This window comes from Fukomys damarensis, unplaced genomic scaffold, assembly GCF_012274545.1.
Source record: "Fukomys damarensis isolate Sample0158 unplaced genomic scaffold, DMR_v1.0_HiC HiC_scaffold_19, whole genome shotgun sequence".
Taxonomy (NCBI): domain Eukaryota; kingdom Metazoa; phylum Chordata; class Mammalia; order Rodentia; family Bathyergidae; genus Fukomys; species Fukomys damarensis.
The window spans coordinates 54,852,656-54,876,445 of NW_022900931.1; the positions used below are offsets into that span (position 1 = coordinate 54,852,656).

Genomic DNA, 23,790 nt, shown 5'->3' on the forward strand with positions numbered 1-23,790 from the left:
CCCAGAGTGCTAGGATTACAGTCATGCCCTGCTGTGTCCCACTTTATTGTTTTGTTTTAGTTTTGCTTTTGCAGACATGCTCTTGCCATGTAGCTCAAGCTGGCCTTGAACTCACTGTGTAGCACAGTCTAGCCTAGACATCATAGCAATCCTCCTGCCTCAGCCTCCTAAGTGCTAGGATTACAGATATGTATCACCACACCCAGCTTCTTTTTAAAAATTATAAAAGGGCTTGGGATTTGCCTTAGTGGTTCTGGCGCCTACCACCCAAGTGCAAGGACCTGAGTTCGATCCCCAGTACCAAAAAAAAAAAAAAAAAGAAAAGAAAATACGATAAACTTTATTAGCACATATTTTCAGTATATAAATTACATTCATCATGAAGAATTGGTATTTATATATAGCATACCTTAATTCTTTTTATTTCCCCTTCTCTTTCTCCCCTTTTTTTAGCAGTATAATTTGCAGAGCAAAGTTTTTAATATTGATGAAATCTAATTTTTTTCTTTTATAGATGTATTTTATGGATATCTAAAAATTCTGGTTATTTCAGGATCAGATTTCCTCCTATGTTTTCATCTAAATTTAATAGTTTTATACTTCACCTTTAGATCTATGATCCATTTTGAGTTCATATTTATCTATGATGTGAGTTGTAGCCTGAGTTGTTTCTTTTTTGTTTTTTGTTTTTTTGAGACAGGGTCTCCCTGTGTAGTTCAGGCTGGCCTTGAACTCACTCTGTAGCCTAGGCCTCGAACTCATGGCAATCCTCCTGCCTCAATCTCCTGAGTGTTGGGATTACAGGTATGTGCCATCATGCCTGGCATGGAAGTACTTTGGAGTTGGCTCCCTGTGGTAGATGATTTGTTACGAAAAGATGTCCTAAAAAAAAAAAAAAAAAAAAAAAAAAAAAAAAGTGATCCCATCCCAGAACAGAATTAAGAGAGTGAACTGCTACTAACTGTCAGTGGGAGGCAGTGTTGCCTACGCAGTGGTTAAGAACATAGCCTGAGAGGCAGACTTCCTGGCTCCGGCTCCTCTACTGATTTACTGTGTGACCTGCACCATACCTTCCTGGGCTCCATTCCTCAGTCTATAAAAATACAGGCTATAAGGCATGGAAACTGAAAAAAAAAACAAACAAACAAACTAATACTCGGAAAGTGCTAAGAATGGTAGCTTACATTTGACTCTAGAAGTTCCTGCTATTACCATCACTATGAAGAGGAAGAAAAAAGAGTCAGAATCTACTACCTAGAAAAGGTCCACAGGCCCAGGAGACTTTGCATTTTCACACCAACTTTGAAAAAATTGATAATTCTTATGTCATGGAAGTGTTTCCAGAACACAGAAATACACAGAACACTTCCTTCAACTCATTTTATGTTACAACTATTTCATGTAAAACTGGCACTGCATAAACTTTGGAGAGCACCTGCAAAGTAGAAACTATAGGACAGATTCATGTATAAATATGAGTGCAAAATAAGATCTAAGCAAACAGTATCATGCATTAAAAGAATAATAGATTGTGTCCTCCCCAGGAGGATAAGTATGGTTTCTTGGGAATAATTTTGCTAGTGAGCTGAATTAAAATTCCATGCGATCATCTTAATAGACGCTAAAAAGTAGAGTATTTGATATAACTCAACATGAATTTCTAATTTAAAAATGTTGGCAAGCCAAGAACAGAATGGGAGGAATTTTTATCAGATGTGCAGTACCAATATTGTGAGTCAGTAGTAAAACACTGGAATTGCTCCATATAGAGAGGGGACAAGATTAAGAAACCTAGTATTACTGATACTAATTTATATCGTACTGAAAGGTTTACCTAAGGAACTACAAATACAAAATGAAGTATTAAAATCGTATTATAAGTAATTCAAACCTCACGTAAATAATCCACACATGTAAAATAATGAATTTTATCCCAATCAAGTTTAGTAAGAGGGACAAACAAAATATCAACATTAGAAAATTACCCCAAATAACTCAGATTATCCCCATAATATGGAAAGGAAAAAGGTCTATTGATAATGTTGTGCACAGCAGGGCAGCTCAGGGCTCTAGCAGGGTGTCACAGCTCAGTGTCACAGCTCAGTGCCACAGCTCTGAGGCACAGCTGAGCTTTACAGATTAGTATGGCAGCTCCGGAGCACAGCTCTCATAATTTAGTGGGTTTTTTTATGTTTGTTTGTTTATTTGTTTTTGCTCTTGTAATTTGAAGACAGAGAATCCAAAGGTCAATTGAAGAGGTGGAAAAAAGCCCTTTGTTAGGCCTGCCAGCCAACCCTATCAGGCTCAGAGGAGTCAGCTCTACCAGAAAGGAGAGCCTCCTTATATAGGATTCTGAGGGTAGGCAAGCATGATCTCTGAAGCAAGGGGGTGGGGTTATAGAACATTCCCAAAACACATGTGAGCATGCTCTCTGAAGCAAAGGGGTGGGGTTATAGAACATTCCCGAAACACATGTGAGCATGCTCACTGAAGCAGGGGTGGGTGGGGGGAGTTACAGAACATTCCTGAGAGGGAGTGGAGTTTAACAGAACCTTCTCCTAAGGCCGCAGAGTTTAACAGAACATTCTTGAAAGGTCACACACACCATTTTGATACGTTGGGCAGGAGCCCAGCAGCACAAACTTACAATTCTGTGGAAAAAAAAAATTAAAAAATGGAGGCAGCCAGGCGTGGTGGTGCACGCCTGTAATCGCAGCACTTGGGAGGCTGAGGCAGGAGGCTCACTGTGAGTTCAAGATCAGCCTGGGCTACATAGTGAGTTCCAGGTCAGTTTCAACTACATAGTGAGACCCTGTCTAAAAAAAAAAAGAAAAAAAAAATGGAGGCAAGGCAAGGGCCTGTCTTATTGTGTAGCACTTCTCCATCAATAATAAATAAAGTAATCCCAAACATGTAATATGATATGCAATGTTTATGAGCTGGAAGTCTTACCATAAAGCTGTTAAATCTCAGTTTGATTACTAACTCATTATAATACAATCTAATTCAGATAGAAGGGTTTTTTGTTTGTTTTTTAGACAAAGGTCTTGCCATGCAGTTCAGGGTGGCCTTGAACTCGAAGGCAATCCTCCTGCCTCCACCTCCTGGGTACTGGGATTACAGGGGTGCACCGCCACACCCAGCAAGATAGGAGTTTTAAAGTGGAATATGGCAATCAGATTCTGGAGTTCATCTAAAAAACGAAATGCATGAAAATTCCCAAGAAAGTTTTGAGAAATGATGAGAGATTTGACCAAATCAATAGCAAATAACACTATAATACTGTAGTAATTCAAAATTGATTTTGGATCACAAGTAAAATCTAGGAGCAGTTACACATTGAGAAAGAAATTTGTATGGAGGTGACGCTTAAAGTTAGAGAGGGCTGAGAATATAGCTCAGTGGTTCTGCCACCTGCCAAGTGTAAGAGCCTCAGTTCGATCCCTGGTACCAAAATAAATAAATAAATAAATAAATGAAGTTAGGGAAAAGGATAAACAAATTAATATTTTTTTTTCAATTGAATATCTAATTGGAAGAATAAATTTGACCATCACGGCCTATAATACAAAAGCAAGTAAAGTATAGATAGAATAAAAAATCATATAATAATAAAATACTGGGGGAAAATGTAGGAACATATTTTTAATGTTTGCTAATAAGATATGAGACCCAGCATAAAGGTGAATTTTGATGAATTTGTCTTTATAAGACTTAAAAATCTCTTGTGAAAAAATGGCTTGTACCATGTTAAAATACATAAAAAGTAAGCCAGGTGTGGTGGCGCATGCCTGTAATCCCAGCACTCAGGAGGCTGAGGCAGGAGGATTGCTGTGAGTTCGAGACCAGCCTGGGCTAAATAGTGAGCTCCAGGTCAGTATCAACTACACAGTGAGACCCTGTCTCAAAAAAATTTAAAAAATAAAAAAAATAAAAAGAACCTCTACAAATATGTAATAGACAAATATAAAAACAGACAGAAGTCTTCTGCGGTGCCAGACTTGTACCAGGTACTGGTTGCATGAGTGTGTTGTCTATTAACCTGCACACACCACTGTAGATTGATCACTTGTGCACTTTTATGCAGTTGGCTTAAAAATATGAGAAGACCCCATGTACCGTTTATTTATTTAATTAAAAAATTATTTTTTCAGGGCCAGGGATTTAGCTCAGTGGTTCTGGTGCCTGTCTTGCAAGCTCAAGGACCCAAATTCAATTTCTGTCATGGCTTTGTTCAAAACACAGTTGCCCAAAAGTTTAACTTCGAAGTTTTTAAGGAGAGGTTCTTGAGGAATGTAACACATTATATATATACTGCCATACAAAGAGCATTAAAATAGGACCCAAAACTACAAAATATAAAATCCATCCTTACTTATTTGCAAGGAAATACCACCCACGAAGCTACATAAATCTTGAAAGTTATCTGGAGGCTCTAAATGTTCTTTTCCAACCAAACAACTCTCATTATGAGTGCACAATAAGATGATTGATAAGAAAATCAATATATAGATTTAATTTTAAAAATAAGTATTTTCTAAGACGGCGTAGTATGCAATAAGAAATCTTAGGGACTAAACAGGGCATTCCAATTGTTAACTTAGGAGAAAAAAATGCCAGTCTCCTGGAGATTCCAGGCTCTGCAAAATTTGTCCCCAGTGTTTTCAGTCAGTTGTGTAACTTTTTTAGTTTCTCTGAAAATAACTTCATAATTTTTATTTTAAAATGACAAGCCTTCCATTATAAGCTTAAAAAGCAGCAGCAATGCCATACTGGTTTAAATGTGTCCCAGCAGAGAAGCATAACGTCTATTTGTTGACACTTTAAAAAAAACTTACAAATATTCAAAACGAAGGTAAAAAATTTCAGACAGCCAAGATTAAAAGTGCAATGCCTTGGATGTGGCGTCTCCTTCACAAAAAGGGAGACGGAGTTGACCCTGTTAGGATCTGTTTAGTAGCTGTATAAGATCACGATCACATTTATCTCAAATATTGATCTATTTGTAATGAACATCAGCTTAAAATAAACCTTAAAATTGATGTAGTTCCAAAATTTTTCCACCTACCATATTCCAAAAATGTTATGTCTGGTAATGCATTAAAACTATAGGAAGAGTCGGCGATTTAGCTCACTGGTGCAGCCTGCCTTGCAAGCGCAAGGTCTTGAGTTCGATCCCCGGTACCAAAACAAACAAACTATAGGAAGAATACTTAAAGTTCTACTGAGAAAAACTATAAATACTTCACAGGGTTGGTATCCAAATTCCTTGGGGAGCCAATTTAAATTTAATTCTCAATGGGCAATGGTTCAGATTTTTGGGAAACATTAATCCTCCTTCCCAAAGCCTCCCTTGTTCCCCTCCTTTCTTCACCCTGATAATGGTCTCCTACGTCGTCAGCCAAGAAACATTTACAGTAAGTAGAACCTGTTGAATAAAACTGTATCAACAATATCCAGATCTCAAAAAGTACTCCAAGTTTTCCTCACTTATTTAAAACCCAGACAGGTCTGAAAAGGTGACAGAGGTATGAGACTAAAGGTTTTCTGGGAATTCACAATCTGATCATTAACAGACTAGTAAATCTTAATTGGAATGATAAGGCAAAAACGATAGAACCGCGTTTCCTATAAAAAGCTACACCTTATCTTCCGCAGGGCATAGCCGTCATACAGGAAGGAACGAAGATGTGGCCACTCCATTGCACACCCGAGAACGCTAGGGAACGTGGCCTTAGAGAGATCCGCTCATCTTCTTCCTCTCCGTCACCATCTACGTCTCGTTTTCCTCTTCTCCCCTCAAAGACCTTCTTCCTCTTCCTCCTCTTTTCCTTCTTCAACGAAGCCTTTGTCATCTTCATCCTGAATTTCTCCTTTCATGAAGTACGAGAGGCGCACTTTTCCCTCTCCCAGTTCTTAGCCTGCTTCATCTTCCTCCTCATCCTCATCCTCGTTTTCCTCCTCTTCCTCTTCATACCCTTCAGGGAGATCAGCTTCATCATCGTCTCCATCTTCATCCTCCTCCTGCTCTTCTGAATCTGGGCTTCTGGGTTTTTTTTCTGTGTGTGTGTGTGTGTGTGTGTGTGTGTGTGTGTGGTTTTTTGAGACAGGGTCTCTCACTATGTAGTTGAGACTGACCGGGAACTCACTATGTAGCCCAGGCTGGTTTCGAACTCACAGCAATCCTCCTGCCTCAGCCTCCCGAGTGCTGGGATTACAGGCATGTGCCACCACGCCTGGCATGGGGCTTCGTTTTCTTCCTGATCATTGCCACTTAAGAACATGATTTGCTGCAGCAGTTCAAAAATACTTTCTCGGCAATCTTCCAGGCTTGTGATCTCACAGTTAAACAAATCCAGATTTTTCAAATATTTAAGATCTTGCAGAGCCTCCCTCTATTGTACTCAGATCTTTGATTTTGTTTCCACTCAGATTGAGGAAGGTAAGATTTGGACATTTTTCTGCTAAAACTTCCAAGTCTCCAAAAATCACATTGTCACTAAGTGCCAACTTCTGAAGTTTATTTAGGCTGGGAGGCTGGGCCAGTGAACTTAATGCCCCATTAACCATACTCAGAAATTCTAGTTCTTTGAAAGTGTCATTCGGGCCCTCCGTTTCCCCACTGACACACAGGTATTTATCAAGGACCAATTCTGTCACCTCCTCCGGGGCTCTGTTCCTTAACTCCAGGTTAATCCTCTTCCTCATCTCCACGTCTTCCTCCTGCCCTTCTGCAACTCCACTTTTCGCCTTTCCTGTTATTCCCACTACCCCAACCCTAACATTTTTGAAAAATTGGAAATGAATGAAAAGAGTCACAAATATAAGCACCCACCACCATTAGATAGGTGTGGGGGAGAAAGAAAAAATGGAGTCCAGTCCAACGAGTTGGGACTCAACTCATCTGCCCCCACCTCCTTGTCCACGGCCTGTGAGTGCATGCACCCCCCTTACAATTCCTTTCTCTTCAGTGGCTCCTCAGAGATGCTGTACTGTTTTGTGTTTGTTTGTTTTGGTACCAGGGGTTGAACTCGGGTCCTTGTGCTTGCAAGGCAGGTGGCGGAACCACTGAGCTAACCACTGAGGAACCACTCCTGGCCCTGTACTGTTGATTTAAACGAGATTCTGATTCCAAAACCCTCTTCTTATTCCTCCTCCTCTTCCTCAGCCAGGGTGACATATAAATAAATAAGACTTCATCAGACTTGAAGACTTCTAAGGAGTTAAGTCACAACCACCATACGTGGTAGCAATGAACGTCATAGTTTTCTGAGGCTAGAAATAAAATTTGCTAGTGAAATTTATGTATGCATGGAACAAAATTTCTTTGCAGCTGATTATCCAGTTTAGAATCTCTCTCTCATCCCACTCAGATTTCATTTGCCAACCAGAAGAAGGATCCACAGTTTATGGCCAGGTGCTGGAATCCTGTAAGTTATCACTGGGCAAAAGAAAAGAGAAGTCTGAGAAACCAGGAATCTATCTTGTGGGCCAGAAAATTACTGTACAGAGGGAGAATATTCACAAGTGGAACAAAGGACATCGGGGTGGAAAGTCTCTAGTACTAATGGGAAAAGATCTTTAAGGGTTAGTGATAAGCAGAAAAAGGGAGTAATATCAATGTGTATGAACATCTGTGCACGTGGAAATACACAGAAACATCAGTGGGAAAAGGCACGACAAATTATTGACAGCAAGTACCTTCGGGGGGCGGATATACCAGATGCAAGCTGAAAGTGAGCACGTCTTCTCTCCCCTACCCTTTGCATTATGAGTCCTTTGATGTCAAAGTTATATAAGTCAAAAGTCATAACTAACTAATCAGATTTTAGGATCCAAGGGGAAGGGAGAATTGAAAAATCACCTGCTCTGTTTGATCACGTGGGCAATTTCTTTGAGAGCAGTTGTGCAGCTCTGGGGGGCCTGGGAACAACAGGTGTAGGAACACATACATAACAGAGTAAAGAAAGCCGAAGAACAAAAAAGAGGAGAGGAAGCAGAAAAAAGATAAGAAGAATAATAAATCTGAAAGAGTGCAGGTAGATGGATTGCTTTACACTCCATAAATTAGTGCAGAGAGGGATGTAATTATTATAAACTGCTGGCCTTAGTCATGGAACATATTTAGACAGGCATAAAGGAATGTATACCCTACAACTTGAGATTTAAAAAGTCATGACCTCATTCTCTGGAGAGTTGTAGGGAGAGAGGTGGAAAGATAAGTGTTAAATCCACAGGTTTCATTATAGTAATTCAATCGATGATGTCTCAAGGGATAAGAAGGTGATTTTTTGTTTTGTTTTATATTTACATTTACATGAATTTGTGAGAGTAGAGCACAGGTTGGGGGCAGAGAGTCCAGGAACTGAAGCTGAGAAGAAAGAAGACTGATTCTCCAAGTCTTGTAGTACAGTGGAGAGGGACAGGAATGGTTGACTGTCTAGACCCGTGGTGGCGAACCTATGGCACGCGTGCCACAGTGTCTCATTGAAAGCTCGGAAAGGTTTGCCATCACTGCACCCATTGACACAACAGTTCCTTCTTCTGACACATGAAGAACCGGAGCACTGTGGCACAGACACATGTAGTCGATGCAGACATCCGGGACCACAGGAGTCATGCAGCATTGTAACAGCTACAGTTAAGGTGGACTAGGGCCTTTGTTGTTTTCCTCTGTTATTGTTTTCTATAAACCTCTCAAGCAGATGAGTTTCTCTGTTGTGTATAATTTCAAGCTATAAGTTCATATGTACAAAAAAATGTAACTTTTTTCTGCATCTGCTCTGGTTAGGGTGGATGGGGCTATGGAAACAACTAGCATGTCCTGACTCAATAGGATAGTTTCTTTTCCATTCAACTGCTCAAGGCAGACGGGGAAAGAGAGACCATTCCTAGAATAATTCAGAAACCCAAACTGATAGGGGACTCTGCCATCTCTACAACATATAGCCTTCCAAATTACCCTACACATCACTTGCTCCGATGGCCAGGGAAGAAAGATTATGGAGCAGTGCACGGTGGAAATGTTTAGAGGCCAGACTTGGTTTGTGGCACTCATCAAATCTGCTCACCTTCCATAGGACTAAAGTCAGCCCTATGATAACACAGGGGAACCTTCGAAGTGCGGCTGAGTACCACTCCCAGGGAGAGAAGCCCACGGTGTTTGGTGGAGTGTCGATAGTCTCTTCCACAACTCAGTTTCTACCAATAACTGTCATTTTCCTTGGCAGAGAAAACTTAATTCTGCTGAATCTAGGGTTCTGAACCTGAATGTGAAGCTAGGGCACCAGAAGCAGCCCCAGGGGGGCATGTGTTGTCCACATTTAAACTAGATGACTGATTTTATTTATTGTGGGTGGTTCCTGCATTATCACAGTTCACATGATGGTCATATCTCGCTGTGGCACTTGGAACTCCTATGGCCCTCACCTTCTCCTCACCAAACTGGGATATGGGATATCTAACTTGGCTGTCTGAGGCCTTCTCTTCCTAGACCTCCGTATCATGTAGCATATCTTCTTTGAGATCTTGTAGCCTCTCTAGGACTTATCAGTAAAGAATAAATACCAGCAAAATCCAGGGTCTTTGACATTACTGGTCCTGAGAAACGGGCAACTGGGACTTTTTCAGATAGATATACTGACATCTAGTCTCTCTACTTCCCCGCTCCTGTGGGGACCTGTTACTTTTCCAGATTGGGAGAGGGTCCTCTTCATCAGCTATTCTGTAGAATCTATTCGTGTTCCTGGAAGTCTTTCCATTCTTCCCCTAGGAATTGGCTTTTTGGATCTCAAAAGCTGGAACACAACAGGGTATATTGGTGCATGCCTATAATCCCAGCACTCTGGGATTTTGAGGCAGGAAGATGGCAAGTTTGAGGATTGGGAAACTTAGAAATTTAGCGACACTCTATCAAAATAAAAAAGTCTGGGGATGTTGCTCAATATGAAGGTGCTGTGTTCAATCCTCATTACAGAAAAAAAAATCAAACAGAAGAGGGTTTCTGTTTTCTTTTACTTTCTAAAAATATTTTTTAACTTCAGAAAAAATTATTTTAGACAGGGAAGGTCTTGCTATATAATCAAGGCAGGCCTTAAACTTACTATGTAGCCCAGGCTGGCCTCGAACTCATAGTGATCCTACTGCTTCAGCCTCCTGAGTGCTGGGATTACACTCAGGTGTCGCCATACCTGGCCCAAGGATATTCAGGTTTCAAGAGTCACAGTAGGAATGTAAACCCACATTTATGCCATTTCCACATCTCTGGGATTCACCATTAGAGCATTCTGATTTTCACATAGTCTAGAAGAAACAGCACCAGTGAAACACACACACACACACACACACACACACACACACACACAAAGCCAGAACATTCTTTTTAGTTATTTAATTTTTTCTTTTCCTGAGAGAGCAGCCCAGTGTCAAGGAACTAAGAGAATGTAGGATGCTGACATATGGATCCCAAGGTGGATGAAGATACCTCCGGAGGCCAGGAGAGCTGAAATGGTACAGGCAGGAGGCCTAGTTGTTTCTAGGGTGCTAGGTTGCTTGAATGTTGTGTTCCTTGGTTGGTGGCACATTTCTTGGCTAGGTAATGTAATGAGTCAACCGTTGAGTTTCTTGCACGGTGGCTGGTCAGTGTCTTGGTGGTGTTGGTTGGTTATACACCCTGTTGGGGTGTAAACCCCTGGCATGCTGTGCTTGGCCTTCATTCAAATAGGGTAAATCTGTAAATGAGGCCCAAACCAATGAGTATGGCCATTACATCTACGTAACCAGTTCGGCCTGAGTTGCTGTAAGCTTCTTCCCATTTGCTGTTCCGGTTGGCAACTGAGGTCTGTAGGGGCGGGGGGAGCATAGGTATGGGTTTCCGGTCCAGAATCCCTTGGGAGGCAGGGGGCTTTGCCTTTGAGGGTGAACCCTTACCCAGGTCCCTACCCAGGTCCCAAGACAGGAGTAGATGAAGCGGGGAAGCAGAGGAGAGGAGGGGCCATGACCGGGGCACTGTTTTACCTTATAGCAGAAGTAGATACCGATGAATCCCAAGGGAGGGCAAAGAATTACAGCGAAGATGGTCAAACATAAATAATTCGGAGCATAAAAGGCCAGTTCTTCGGGTGTCTGTTTAGGACCCTTATCCGGGACAGGTGGAGCACCAGCATCAGCTGGAGCACCTGGGGCAGGTGGAGCAGCTGGGGCAGGTGGAGCAGCCGGGGCAGGTGGAGCATCTGGGGCAGGTTGGACTTCCGGTTTCGGGCCCATGATTTTTCCACTCAGAAAAATACAGGTCCAAGTGTTTTGAAAACAAAGACCCAGGCCACTGCTCCTTTCCTTGCTCTACCCAGAATTCCAAGACTCAGATGTCAAAGGCCAGTTCTTCACAATGGAGAAGCCATCACCCCAAGTCCTGATTGGCTGCTCTCATCAGGGGGCGTGGTTCCCGTTACAGGCGTTACAGGCTACTTCAGACTCTACCCGCCCATCAGGCCCCACCCACTTTCAGGACACTGGCTCCTCCTACCCTGATAGGGATTGGTGGGAAGCCCTAGGTTTGGGTCTTGGTTTTTTTTACTTCTGTATTCCGTTCTCTCTGAACAGAGGGAGCCGGCAGTGCCAGGAAGGCCTTCCCAAGAGCTGTGGAAGAGAGCATAAAGAAGCGCAGTAAGAAAGCTAGACATACCAACAGAAAGAGGAAAAGGAATAATGTCAACACGAATGGTACCGAATTAAAAAGCATTCTATAGTACATTCTGAGAGGAAGAAAGAATAGAAAAAGGAGACAAAAAAGAAGGGCTTTATTAAAGTAGGGCACCAACTAATAAATGGAAAAGGAAATCACTTATGGTAGTGGGCAGAATTCTGAGATGGCGCCAAGATTCCTCCTGTTCCCTGGTATAAATCTGCGTTCTTCTATTATTCAATCAAACACTCATTTGTATGTCATTGTGAAGGAATTTTTCAGATATAGTTAAGGTCCCAAGTCAATTAACTCGAGGGAGACTATCCTTAGTGGGCCTAATCAAGTGAAGTATTAAAAAGAACTTGGTTTTATTGGCAAAAGAGGTTGAAGATGTGAGAGGATTGAAGTCTTTTTAGCTAAAGGTGTAGGAGCCCATGTGGCAAGAATGCAGGTGGCCTCAAGGATCTAAATTGTGCCATAATCCCATTCATTTGGAAGAGGACTCTGAGCTCCAAATGAGAACCCAACCTAGCTGACACCTTAATTTTAGCCTTATGAGATCTTGAACAGGTAAGAAGCCATTCTGGCCTACAGAGTTAGAAATTAATAACAAATAACATGGCATTTGGCTGTAACACTGAGCTGTAACACTTGGCTATAGCACAGAGCTGCTCCTCTCTGCTGCAACAGAGTTAGTCACTCATTCATTACTGGACAAAATATCTGACACTACACCTACATTAAAGTAGGAAAGGCTTATTTTGGTTCACAGTTTATAGAGGTCAGTCCATAGTCAATTGGCTCAAGCCAGGATGGCACGGCAGAGGGGAAACACAGAGGAGAAACAGCCCATGCAGAGCAGGAGGAGGCCGCAGAAGCAGCAGCAGCCAAGCAAGCCTACCTTTCCCTTTTAGCCCATTCAGGCCACAAACTTCTTGGGTGGTGCCACTCACACCCATGGTAGGCCTACGCATTATCCATACCCAGAATTATGCTAAACAATCAATAGGCTAATTTAGTACCACACACCTTTTTGCCAGCACTATATACCCTAGACCCAGGGAGCACCTAAAAGCCCCACCTATGAATGCAGGAGGCTTTGGGCGGACATCTAAATACAACCCATTGTTTCGGAAGGAATTGGCAAGTGACACGCACATAGAGAGCACTGAATGGAAGTAAAATAATAAAGAGTTTATTTGCCAGCAAGGGGTTGATTGCACTCAAAAAGGCAGTGCCAACGAGCAACCTCCTATTGGGTATCAGCTTCCTCTTTTAAAGGTTTTACAGCTATGATCTCATTCAGGTGGTTACATTTCATTTCCTCAATTCGCATTACCCACGTACAAATTACAATAACAAGGCTGTTCACTTTAACCCAGACATAACAATTTCTTATAGTTAGGGAGTTTACCTTGAGATTCGTCTAGCTATCTATTCTAGCTCACAGGGAGAGGGTGTTCAAAGTCAGGGATGAGGTCAGATATCCCATTTCATGGTCAAAGCCTCCAGTGTGTGTTAATTTTGAATTAAACAAATCATGTTTCTGTTAGAGATAATAGAAGTCATTTTACATTTTCCTAACATTTTGTAGGTTTTTAGATTATTTACAAAACTTCTCTGTTTCACTCACAACAGGGGATTTTGGAATGGGAGTGTGTGGGGTCTCTTGATTAGTGAGTCCTTCTTCTGCATTGGCTTTGGAATGGTATTTTATTTGGACTCTGTCTCCTGGGCTTATTTCCGTGGACTGTTTCCTGCTATTTAGAAAGTAATCATTAATCTTTCACTCCATTTTATTTTTTAAAATTTATTTTATTTTTTATTTTTTGGTACTGGGGATCGAACTCAGGTCCATGCACTTGCAAGGCAGGTGGCAGACCTCTGAGCTCAATCCCTGGCCCTCACTCTATTTTTTTTAAGACAAGATCTCGTTATATAGTTCACACCACCCTTGAACACACTTTCTAGCCCAGGCTGGCCTTGAACTCCTGGTGATCATCTTGCCTCAGCCTCCCAAATGATAGGATTACAGACATGTGCCACCACACCTGTCTCTTTCACTCTATTGAAGAAAATTCTTTTTTAGTTTTTGTTTTGGTTTTCTGAAATTTCCCTAAAAAGTTTAAAGGCGGTGGTAATAGTACATGTCTGGAGTCTGAGACAAGAGGACTCAAAGTTCAAACTCAATTTGGGCAACTTAATTAGACTCTGTCTCAAAATAAAAGATTTTGCCAGGGGTTTAGCTCAGTGGTTCTGCCACCTGCTTTGCAGGCATAAGGTCCTGAGTTCGATCCCTGGTATAAAAAATTTTTTTATAAATGGAGTGGCTAGTGCTAAAGCTCAGTAGGAAGGCTCTGGGTTCAACTTCCAATACCATCAAAACCACTACAACAAATAGAGTTTAGATTAAATTGTATTTCTCCGGTCTGGCTCCGGCCCTTTCTTAATTCTTTTGCTTCCTGGCCATGAGTGATGATTTCGGTTCACTGTGTGCTCCTGCCGTGTTGCACTGCCTCATCACAGGCCCAACGCAATGGGCCCAGACAACCATGGACTGGAATCTCCAAAACTGTGGGTCAAAATAACTATTTCTTTGTATAAATTTATTATTTCAAGTATTTTGTTATAGTGATGGAAAACTAACTAATATAGATACTGCATTTGAGAAATACTTTAAAGAATAATCTGAGGTCTAGAATGATACTATTTTCCTCTAGAGTTAATTTCTTTTTGTTTCTGCCAGACAAACACAAGTTCCATTAGTCTGGGCCCTCTTTCCAAGCCCAACATTTGAGATTGATGGATGCAGCCTATCCATCAGATGAGAGAGGAGGCCAGGGTGATTCCCATTTGTTTGATTCTTATGCTGGTGTTGTAGCTCTTTGGAGTACCACCTAAAGAGAGTGGGTGGTTTTTCTGAGTCTTATCTTTGGCAGTTCTTGGATTTTGAGTTTTTATCTCTTGTCGGTAAGAATGCCAAAATCAAACTCTGAGAGCTGGAGTGGGTTTTTATTTATAACTTTTTCCAGTATTTGGAGGTAGAAAATATTTTTTAAAGGTAAACTAAAACAGGAGTCCATTTCAATATTTCCAATTCCAAATCAAAACTACAGTTTTTACCTAAATCAATCAATCTCTCTCTGGGTCCTGGCAAATAAAGAGTTAAACCCCTGCTACAGAGAGGTAGCCGCTAAGAAAAACAAGCAGGGCAAGCTGATCAGACCCTGGCTAACTTCAGGCCAGGGCCCCAATTCCTTCCTCCCCGCACCTCTGATTAAGCACTAAGGAACAAAGTGGGGAGAGGGCCATGTTATAGAAAACTCAGTACCTAAAATATACACTAACACTTGGACACTCACAGACCTACATATAAGTATATATATATATATATATTTTTTTTTATTAGTCTATCACCATATTAATACACTAAGGTACCCATGTGTCCTTTTTACTAATTCAGCCTTGAAGGTGAGCCTCTGCTGTAAATCTCACAAGATAAGCACCTGGACAGCACAAAGAGACCAAAGACGTGCTTATCCAAGAATGTGCACATAGGCAATGGAAGGAGGAATGGTCAAATCAGTGGGTCTCAGAATCCAGAATAGCCAGTCAAGTTGTAACAGCTCTCAAAGGGGTGGGGTCCCTTCTTGTCATGTAATAAAAGAGGCAAAAAACAAAGACTCCTGAGTGCCAATTCCAGGCTCCCTACCTTACTCTGATGCAACACTATCTCCTTATTTCTCTCCTTTTCCCAACAAAGTGATTTTGTTCCCTATTTTTCACTCCAATAAAGTGATGTTGTTTTTCTTTCTATACCTATATTGAAATAAGAAAAAAAAAAAAAAGCAGAAGCTAACAGTCTCAAAGCTTGACAGAAACTAACAGTCTTAAGATGGCCCTCCTGCTAAACCCACAAAGTCACTGTGCTGGAAAGATGAACCGCTGAAACAGCATCTGCCTGCACTTCCCTAAATCGTGGAGATAAACTGTTAAAGCAACATCTGCCTGCACCTCCCCGCCCCTGTGCTAAACTCTGCTTCTGTAAAATTTTGGTTGCTTCCCCATCCTGCCTAAAGAGCAATATAAAAATATAATCCGGAAGATGACTTCCACTGAGCCCACTAGTGAATGAACCTGCCTTTCATGTTCAGTTCTCTGAGTGCCGATCTCTTCCTTGGTCTCCCAGCCCCCTGAGTGCCGTGACAGTATCTCTAACCCTTTTATTGATATAAAGCTTGATGAACTCTAGGTAAGAGCTACCCTCACCAGATGTGACAGGTAGATTGGAAGGGAATGTGGGAGAAAGAGTTACGGAGCACAGGGAGGATATTGCGGGGGCTGGGAGAGAGGAGCGGGGCAGAAGGATTCAGTTGTGGAGTGATTGCAAGTGGGGTGTGCGGAGACTGAGGTGGGGGTCAGTGGGCCATCTGGTGCTATGGGCATGGGGAGGAGGTTACCAGGAAAGGAAGAAGGTTGTGGGGACCGGAAGATAAGGAGCGCGAGGAAAATGTTACAGAGAGACGGGGAGGAGATTGCGGGATAGGAGGGAGATTTGAGGGCTAGGGAGGGAGTGAGGTACTGACAGTGATGGAATGGGGATTAGAGGGATTAGAGAGGATTATGGGAGATGGAATGGGGTATGCGGTACAAAGCAGAGATTATTGGCAGCAGCAAGGGGCCCATAGGAAGGTGAGGGGCTTTACTGCAGAGTGGGGAGAGAGTAAACAGTACAGGAAGGAGGTAGTGGGACAGCAAGGGCTCATGGAGATGATGGATCGTCATCAGGAGGGTCAGGGTGACCCCTGCTGGTGGGTCACTTCCTGACTGGTGGGATCAGTTTAGCTCATCTTCACTCCTGAAGCCTCTGAGGTCTCCAGTCCCCCAGGCTGTCTGCAGACTCTGTTTCTGGCCTCCGCCTGCCGCAGGTACAAGTCTGCGGCTTCCTGGGCTCTGCGAGTCCCTGGAGGAGCAGATGTGGTCTCCGTAGCTCCACACGGACCTCCAGCAGAGGACGTCCTGCCTCTGACCATCGTGTCCCTGCTCTGCTGTTACCCAGCAGGAACCTGGCCCTTGTCATCTCTGACAGGGTGAGAGGCTTCGCATCTTCACACCCACTCCCTGGCCAGAGATGGATGCCCCTGCCTCCTCCTCCATCCAGGGATCTCCTTCTGTCCTCTAATTCCCCACCTCCGATGCTCCCTGGCATCAACTCTGCTCTTTTCTCCACCATCCTTCCGTCTCTCAGAGGAACGCTTTCCCATTGGTTTCCTTTTCTTCCTAGGACGCCCCGGCCCTTCCCACTGCTTGTGTTGGAGCAAGTTTCCCATTCGGCGGAATTTTTAAGAGCAATAAAGTTGATGAGGAAATTTCTGCTTTCATTTATCTGCTACATACGTGTGTGCACACAAGTGTTCACATGGCCCTGTGAATCCACCTCCCATAGGGCTCATTTGGATGACCATTTGCTCAATGACCATTTATCAGGTCACATTGCTGGGGGCTGTTTTAAGCCTTTAAGTGGTTTAAGTGGTCCAATGCTGGATCAGACAGATGAAGTATTTTTTCCTCAAAATTTATAGGGGATGCAGGTGTGCTCAGTAGTAGAGTGCTTGCCTAGCATTCATAAGGTCCTGGATTCCATCACCAGCATTGCCAAAAGTAAAAAACAAAGGAAAAGAAAAGAAACAAACAAAATCAAACCCAAGCAAAACAAAGCAAAATAAAACCAAAAAAACTTTATCACATTATATTGAGAAGTATATATGAAAAACGTAAAGCCACAAGATAGTTCTAATTATAATGCCTAATAGAATTTATAGTACCCAATAGAACTTTCTTCAATGAAAGGAATTTTCTATAATTCACTCTGATCAATTCTTAGCCAATGCTGGTCATGTGGCTAGTTCAACTGAGGAACTTAATCTTTTATTTAACTATAACCAAATTCAACTTGCCACATGTAGTTAGTGGCTACCATACGGGGCAACAGAGTTCTAGGGAGTAGTCAGTCTCATGAAAAGGGAAAGAAATGGGGAGAGCAGGGAGAGAGACTCAAAACAGACTGGCTGAGGAAAGTCCTAGGAACTGTGACCCGAAGTGAGAACAACAGAATCATAGAAAACTTCTGGGAGAAGAGGGTTCCAAGTGGAAGAGGAAATGCAAAGACCCTGGGAGGCAGGAAGGAGCCTGTCTTGTTCTGGGAAGAGAGAAAATTAGCAGGCCTAGTGCAAGACAGGTTCTCCAATTCCCCCTGGGCAATTTGAACTTTCAATTCTCCTGCCTCAGCCTCCCAAATGCTGGGATTATAGGTGTGGAGAGGCATGTGTTAGAAATTCACATAGTTTAAAGACAACAAAGTGTTTTGGATGCAGGGAAGTCTAAAGGAACTAAGTTGCCAAGACGGAAGAGGCCTTTCTAGTAAGTGACAGTTGGTGAGGCATGAACCTGTCCGCTGCTTTCGAAGTCGGAAAAGAGAGGGCCAAACACCGGTGGGAGGAGAGGAGCTTAGGGAGGAAACGGGTCAGATCCCTAAGGCCTCGGGTGCCAGTGAGGACCTGCGTTAGCCAGAGATGGGTGCAGCCAGGGCAGGGTTCTGACCTGGAGGGCCATGGTCTGTCTCAGGGACTCACAGCTTTCCTCCCCTGAGTTTGGGGAACAGACTGTGGAGAGACAGGGGCAGGGAACCAGGGAAGAGGCTGCAGAGATGTCCAGGTGATACTGGGCAATAGAATTTTTTACCCAGAGATAGTAGAGATGAGACTGGACCCAATATTGCAGCATCCACACTCCTGCCCAGGCAGAGCCTATTGGGGGAGAGGGGAGAGAAGGGCCTTTGGCTGCATTGGGGCTTGGGCTGAAGGGAGCCAGCAGTTAGTTCAGAGAGTGACCAAACTGCTACCCACAGGACAGAGAGACCAGCAAGATTCTACTAATGGCTGGAGTGGGCTAAATTCTGGTAATTCTTACTGGCCAGGAGTACAGTTCTAAAAGATGTTTCATCTTGTGATGATTTAGACCACTGGGTTGGTCATGGTCCACTCATCCTGGAGGCTGCTGAATTTTCATGTAGCTAGTGCCATCTTCCTGTACAAAATGGCCAGGTCTAGTAGATCTGGTCCTAGGATAGGGCTGAAGGACTTCAGGTGCTTGGGTTGTTGTGGCCACTGAAAACGCACAAAGGTAGGGGCAGAAAAGAAAGGAGAGAGGAATAAGAAACAGACCAGCGCCATGGACAGGAGGCCATGCTGACCCTGTATCGTAGTCTTACTCTAAGCATTTCTTAAATAATCAACATGTCTCTGTGTAGAGCTGAGCAGAATCTGACCTGAGGGTTCCATCAGGTCTGGGGGAGGTAACCCAGGCACTGTTAGCATGACCCACACAGCAAAGCCAGCGGGAAGCTGATAGGGTACCACCCAGCAGTGTGACCTCTAAAATGAGTGATTTTTAAGCAGACTAAGTACAAGGAAAACTAGAGGGCTTATTTGGATTTTTCCTTGGTAACAATTTCTTGTTTTCTGCAAACATCCTGCTTCTGTGGTTTTATCAGGGTCTAAAGACGAGCTTTTTTGAAACATGCCATGTTACAAAGGGTGAGAGTTTACTGGCCCAGGGGTTTATTTTGTTGTTTGAGCCTTCTGTCCCCCGATTGTCCCACCCTGGTTGTCCCTAACTGTCTCATAGGTGGGAGGGGATGGAGGCCAGGCCGTGATGGGAGCAGAGAAGAAGGGAAAGTAGTTGGATTCTATAATGACCTCCGGTTCCCAGAGCAAGAAAGGCCTGGAAAATCTTGTTCCCCTCTCTGACCTGCGGTCTGCTCTGAAGATGGGGGAGAAGCAAGGTGCCTGCCTGCTGCTGAGTCTCTTGTTAATTGCACTTTTCAGGATGTGGAAGCCAGGGAGGGAGTGACCTGCCCAAGAGGTAAAGGGCACTGGTGGAGTCCACTATCTTATCAGAGAGATGCAAATACATGTCAGAAGTCACGGTCACAATGAAGTCCTTCACTTGGAAAACACTGCCTCGGGCTGGGCAATACAGGGCACACACACATTCTGGATCCTGTCCTCAGGGAATCTGGAGGGGAGATGAAATATCACCAGGTTGTGATAGCCTGGGGCAGGCAGGACTGTGATGGAGAAACTGGGGGTTGGAGTGATCAGGGCTGGGGTGGGAAGCTCAGGGAAGCACTGGACCCAGCCTGGAACCCAGGGTGGGAGGGTTCCCTGGAATATCTGTACCACTAAGGACGAGGAGCAGGTGAACATTGGGGCAGAGGAAGCCAAGTGTGCCACAGGCCTGAAATGATCACTGAGAAACACACAAGGTCTGGGCAGGCAGAGCCCAGGAGCCTGCGAGGGTAAAATGGCACTTGGGGAGGACGAGGGGCAGCTAGTGGGCTGAATCCAGCAGGCCCAGCGGGGTACCAAGTCCCTCAGTGTGGCTGTGGGCCTGGATCCAGGAAACTCTAGTTCATAGTCTCCTTTAAGCCCACTTAGTGTTCTCCATCTGTTTATTTATTTATTTAAAAAAAATTTTTTTTGAGACAGGGTCTCACCTTGTAGTTAAAACTGGTCTTAAACTCACTATGAAGCCCAGGTTGTCCTTGAACTTGGAGTAATCCTCCTGTCTCAGCCTCTCAAGTGCTAGGATTATAGGCACACACCACCATGCCTGACTCTCCATCTATTTAATAGTTTGTCCTCTCACCCTTCTTTCTCAGGGAAAGAAAAAAAATCATTTTTTCCCCGTTCTGACTCAAACTTGCCTCCCATGATCTACATGCCTTAGGCTCAGAGAAATCTTGTGCCGTTGCAGTAACTGGATTCTTTCACAGTTGCCACATTCTGGTGAGAAGTCTTTGCCCCTCAGTCCTGTCAGAAGCTGTCAGCCTGAAACAGCTCTGCATGTCCACCCAGGCTACTGTCCAGCCAAGATGCCAAAGGCATTGGGACATGTTCCACTTGATCCAGATCCCACCTGTGGGTAGAAGCCTCTGCGCCCTCCTCCTCAAGATGGGGGTCAGTGTCACTTGGACACATGATAAGAGACTAATTTGCACAAGTGAGATGCCCCACCCCCAGAGACACAGAACACTGAATACCATCTGAAGGCTGTGTAATCATCAAAGTGACTACAAATATTTAACCATTGACACGGCTGGGCACTGGTCAGTCAGATGCACAAGGCCGTGGGTATGGTACAGGGTCAGGTTGAGTCAAGCAGTGATTTAGGTAGTTGGGTGTGAGAGATCTGGGGGCTTGGGCTCAGGTAGTAAACATCCCAAAATATCCCTGTTCTAGACTTCAAAGACTCAAGTATGAGGTACATCCTGACACAACGTCCTAAGAAGGGCACTCATGACTTTTGTGTTCCTGCCCAAAGTCAACAACCTAAATGTAATCATGAAGAATCATCAGCAGACTCAATCTGAGGGAAAATCTACAGAATAACTAATAATTCTTTCCCAAAACGACGATCACAAAAGCAAGGAAAGACTGAGGAGCTGTCACAGGTTAAAGGAGATCAAGGAGCCATGACAAATAAATGCAAAGTGTGACCCTGTCTTGGATCCTGGGCAAGGACAAAGACCTTAATGGGAAAACTCAAATAAATTCTAGCTTAGCTAAATTACTAGCCAATTAATGTTAATTTCTAAAGCTGGTCATTAGATCATGACGATGTAAGAGAATGTATTCACAGAAGACACATGCCTAAGTATGTATAAAAAGCATCCTATTTCCAACTAACCCTCACATGATTCAGCCAAAACAAATTTCAAATTTTCATCTATCTCTCTTATCACAAATATAGCAAATCACTAAATTTGGGTGAATGGCAGACAGGTGCTTACTATTTCTGTCACTTGTAGGTTTGAAACATTTAAAATAAAAAGTTGAAACCTAAAATAACATAAAACTAAGAAGTGAGAAAGAAAGAAGAGAACACGAACAAGGCAGAGACCAGAGAGGGGCAGCCCTATTTTGGCAGCAGCCTGCAGAGGTTTCCGCCAGCCACCTGCTGCGAATGAAGGTCCCTTCATGTGACATCGCTTGCAGGGTCCCCGATCTATGCAGACACGATCCTCATGGCTGCCCCGGAATCTGGGCATTTTGAGGGCAGAGGCTGGTGGGCCAGGGTGGAGGGGCTGGAGACAGTGTGTGCCCCAAAGACAGCTGCCCAGGATCCCAGGATCGTTAGTGGGTATTCCCAGCCACCAAGGAATTAAGTCCTTTTTAACACTCAGCAGTGTTTACTGAGTCTGCTGTGTGCTGGAGGGGCACTGTTTCAGACTGTGTATACAGCAACAAACACAGTCAGGTCCCAGGCTTCCTTTCCCAGGTCCAGATGGACATCACACAAATAAAAATTAAGTACAATGTCATTTGGAGCATGAAGTATGAAGGAGGAAAGGGCGAGGGAATGGAACACAATGGGGGAGAGGGAAAGGTGACATTTGCACTGAGGCCCATAGCAAATGAGAGAGACTTTTGCACATATCTTAGGAAGCCGGTACCAGGCAGATGGAGCTGCAAGTGCCAAGGCCCTGGGGCAAGAATGACCTTGGTCTGTACAATGTGCCCATGCCCATCAAACCAGCACAAAGACTGAGGTGGGAGAGGTGCTGGGACCAGATATCACAGGAATAATTGTGAATTTTACTCTGAGCAAGAAGGGATGTTTGGGGGATATAAGCAGAGAAATGACACCTGTTTCCACAGGGTTCGGAGAGATGAAGCCGAGCCTATGAATGGGTGGCTGTAATGCAGTGTGGTCTGCGTGACTGTACCCCTGCTGCATTCCCTCTGGATGTGTGCCTGGATGTATGTGGGGTATAGGGAGGAGCTCAAGCTGCCCACCAGCTTTGACTTTCCCAGTGACCTGCTCCCAAGGAGAAGGACATTGCCAAGGTGATTATCTTATCGGCGGCTCTCATACCTGACCCTGGGGACACGCCCACGAGGCCAGAGTATAACCATGCCACTCACTGCTGCACCAGAAATCCCTTCCTGGGGGATGTGGAGTGGGGTCCCAGACTTCCTGGAACCTGGCACCAAGCTCGGGCCAGCCTTGGGCACATCCTCTCCCCATTCTGCATCTTGGTTCCTCCACCTGGGTTGGGTGGGGTGCGGACAGGGGAACGGTAGAGTGCTGCTGGGGCCCTCTTTGAACCTCTCTGAGCCTCAGTTTCCCCCTCGGCACAATGGAACTGATAGACCTGCTGCCCTTAAAAGGGTTTGTTGCAAGACCATGCAAGGTCATGTATGTACAGAACATGTCACGTTCGTACTTGGTGCTACTCCTGTGAAGTTTGCATTTTCTCTTCAGTGATACCTTCTAAGTGCCAGGCTGTGGGGTCAAACCTGGGCTAGAGTCTTGTCCTTGATACTTAGTCACCAAAGTCCTTACCCTGTCTGGGCCTCAGTTTCCTCATCTGTTTTCAGACGGGGTTTTGAACCCAGGGCCTCATGCATGCCAGGCAAGTGCTCTACCACTGAGCTGTGCTAGGTCACAGGCAGGCACAGTTTCCTCATCTGTACAACAGGAATGATAAGAGAAGATAACTTTTTACAGGGCTTTTGTGAGGAGTTAATGAGACCATTCAAGTACAGTACATAGGGCAGGACCAGCCCATAATAAGTCTTCAGTAAACAACTGCCATGATGACTGTTATGGGCACCCTCCTCCTATAGGTGACTGGACAGGTTCTACATGACCCACCGGAGGACACTCTGCGGCCCACCTATCCAGTTCTGGGTCCTGACTATCATGTCCTACCTAGCCTGGGGATCAAGGGCAAGTGACTTGATCCCTTGGAGCCCCAGTTTCTCCATCTGTAAAGCTAAATAAGTTAATAGGGGAAATCCCTTGGCACATGGCCCGTCTTACAATGAGCACCACTTGTTGGCTCTTCTTGGTGCCGTTGCTGTGGTTGTCCCCACTGGGTCCTGATCTGAGTGGCAGGTTGCCATGGGATTTGGGGTGGTTGGCAGCTGGGTAGGAAATGCCTGAGCTGGCCAGGCCTGGAGGTCACCCCAAGGAGCCCCGTAATCAGCTGTAATCAGCTGGTTGTGCTCCAGCCCTGCCCTCCCTGGGTATATCAGGGC

At 44.1% G+C, this 23,790-nt stretch overlaps 2 protein-coding genes and 1 long non-coding RNA gene across 3 annotated transcripts; 1 reads left to right on the top strand and 2 right to left on the bottom strand.

Annotated features, from left to right (window-relative positions):
• Positions 1-6,372: 6,372 nt before the first annotated feature.
• LOC104863759 (acidic leucine-rich nuclear phosphoprotein 32 family member E-like) lies at positions 6,373-6,729 on the bottom strand. The gene has a single exon (XM_033766250.1). It carries the CDS (start codon positions 6,706-6,708, stop codon positions 6,373-6,375), a length of 336 nt encoding a protein of 111 aa, XP_033622141.1. The 5' UTR covers positions 6,709-6,729.
• A 3,669-nt stretch (positions 6,730-10,398) lies between these two features.
• LOC104863750 (transmembrane protein PMIS2) lies at positions 10,399-11,453 on the bottom strand. The gene is made up of 2 exons (XM_010626354.3): positions 11,017-11,453; positions 10,399-10,840 (listed from the first exon to the last, which is right to left on the bottom strand). Exons 1-2 carry the CDS (start codon positions 11,263-11,265, stop codon positions 10,712-10,714), a joined length of 378 nt encoding a protein of 125 aa, XP_010624656.1. The 5' UTR covers positions 11,266-11,453; the 3' UTR covers positions 10,399-10,711.
• A 746-nt stretch (positions 11,454-12,199) lies between these two features.
• On the top strand, positions 12,200-16,987 carry LOC104863751. The gene is made up of 3 exons (XR_780657.1): positions 12,200-12,253; positions 16,612-16,773; positions 16,968-16,987. It is a non-coding gene; the product is annotated as an uncharacterized LOC104863751 (long non-coding RNA).
• The last annotated feature ends 6,803 nt before the right edge of the window (positions 16,988-23,790 follow it).

What these genes read in the sequence shown, in the direction of transcription:
- LOC104863759 (XM_033766250.1), bottom strand. Translation starts at nt 6,708, where the DNA reads ATGAGGAAGAGGATTAACCTGGAGTTAAGGAACAGAGCCCCGGAGGAG.
- LOC104863750 (XM_010626354.3), bottom strand. Translation starts at nt 11,265, where the DNA reads ATGGGCCCGAAACCGGAAGTCCAACCTGCCCCAGATGCTCCACCTGCC. An exon ending in GTATCTACTTCTGCTATAAG is followed by an intron (nt 10,841 to 11,016) that starts GTAAAACAGTGC and finishes CCGCCCCTACAG; the next exon opens with ACCTCAGTTGCCAACCGGAA.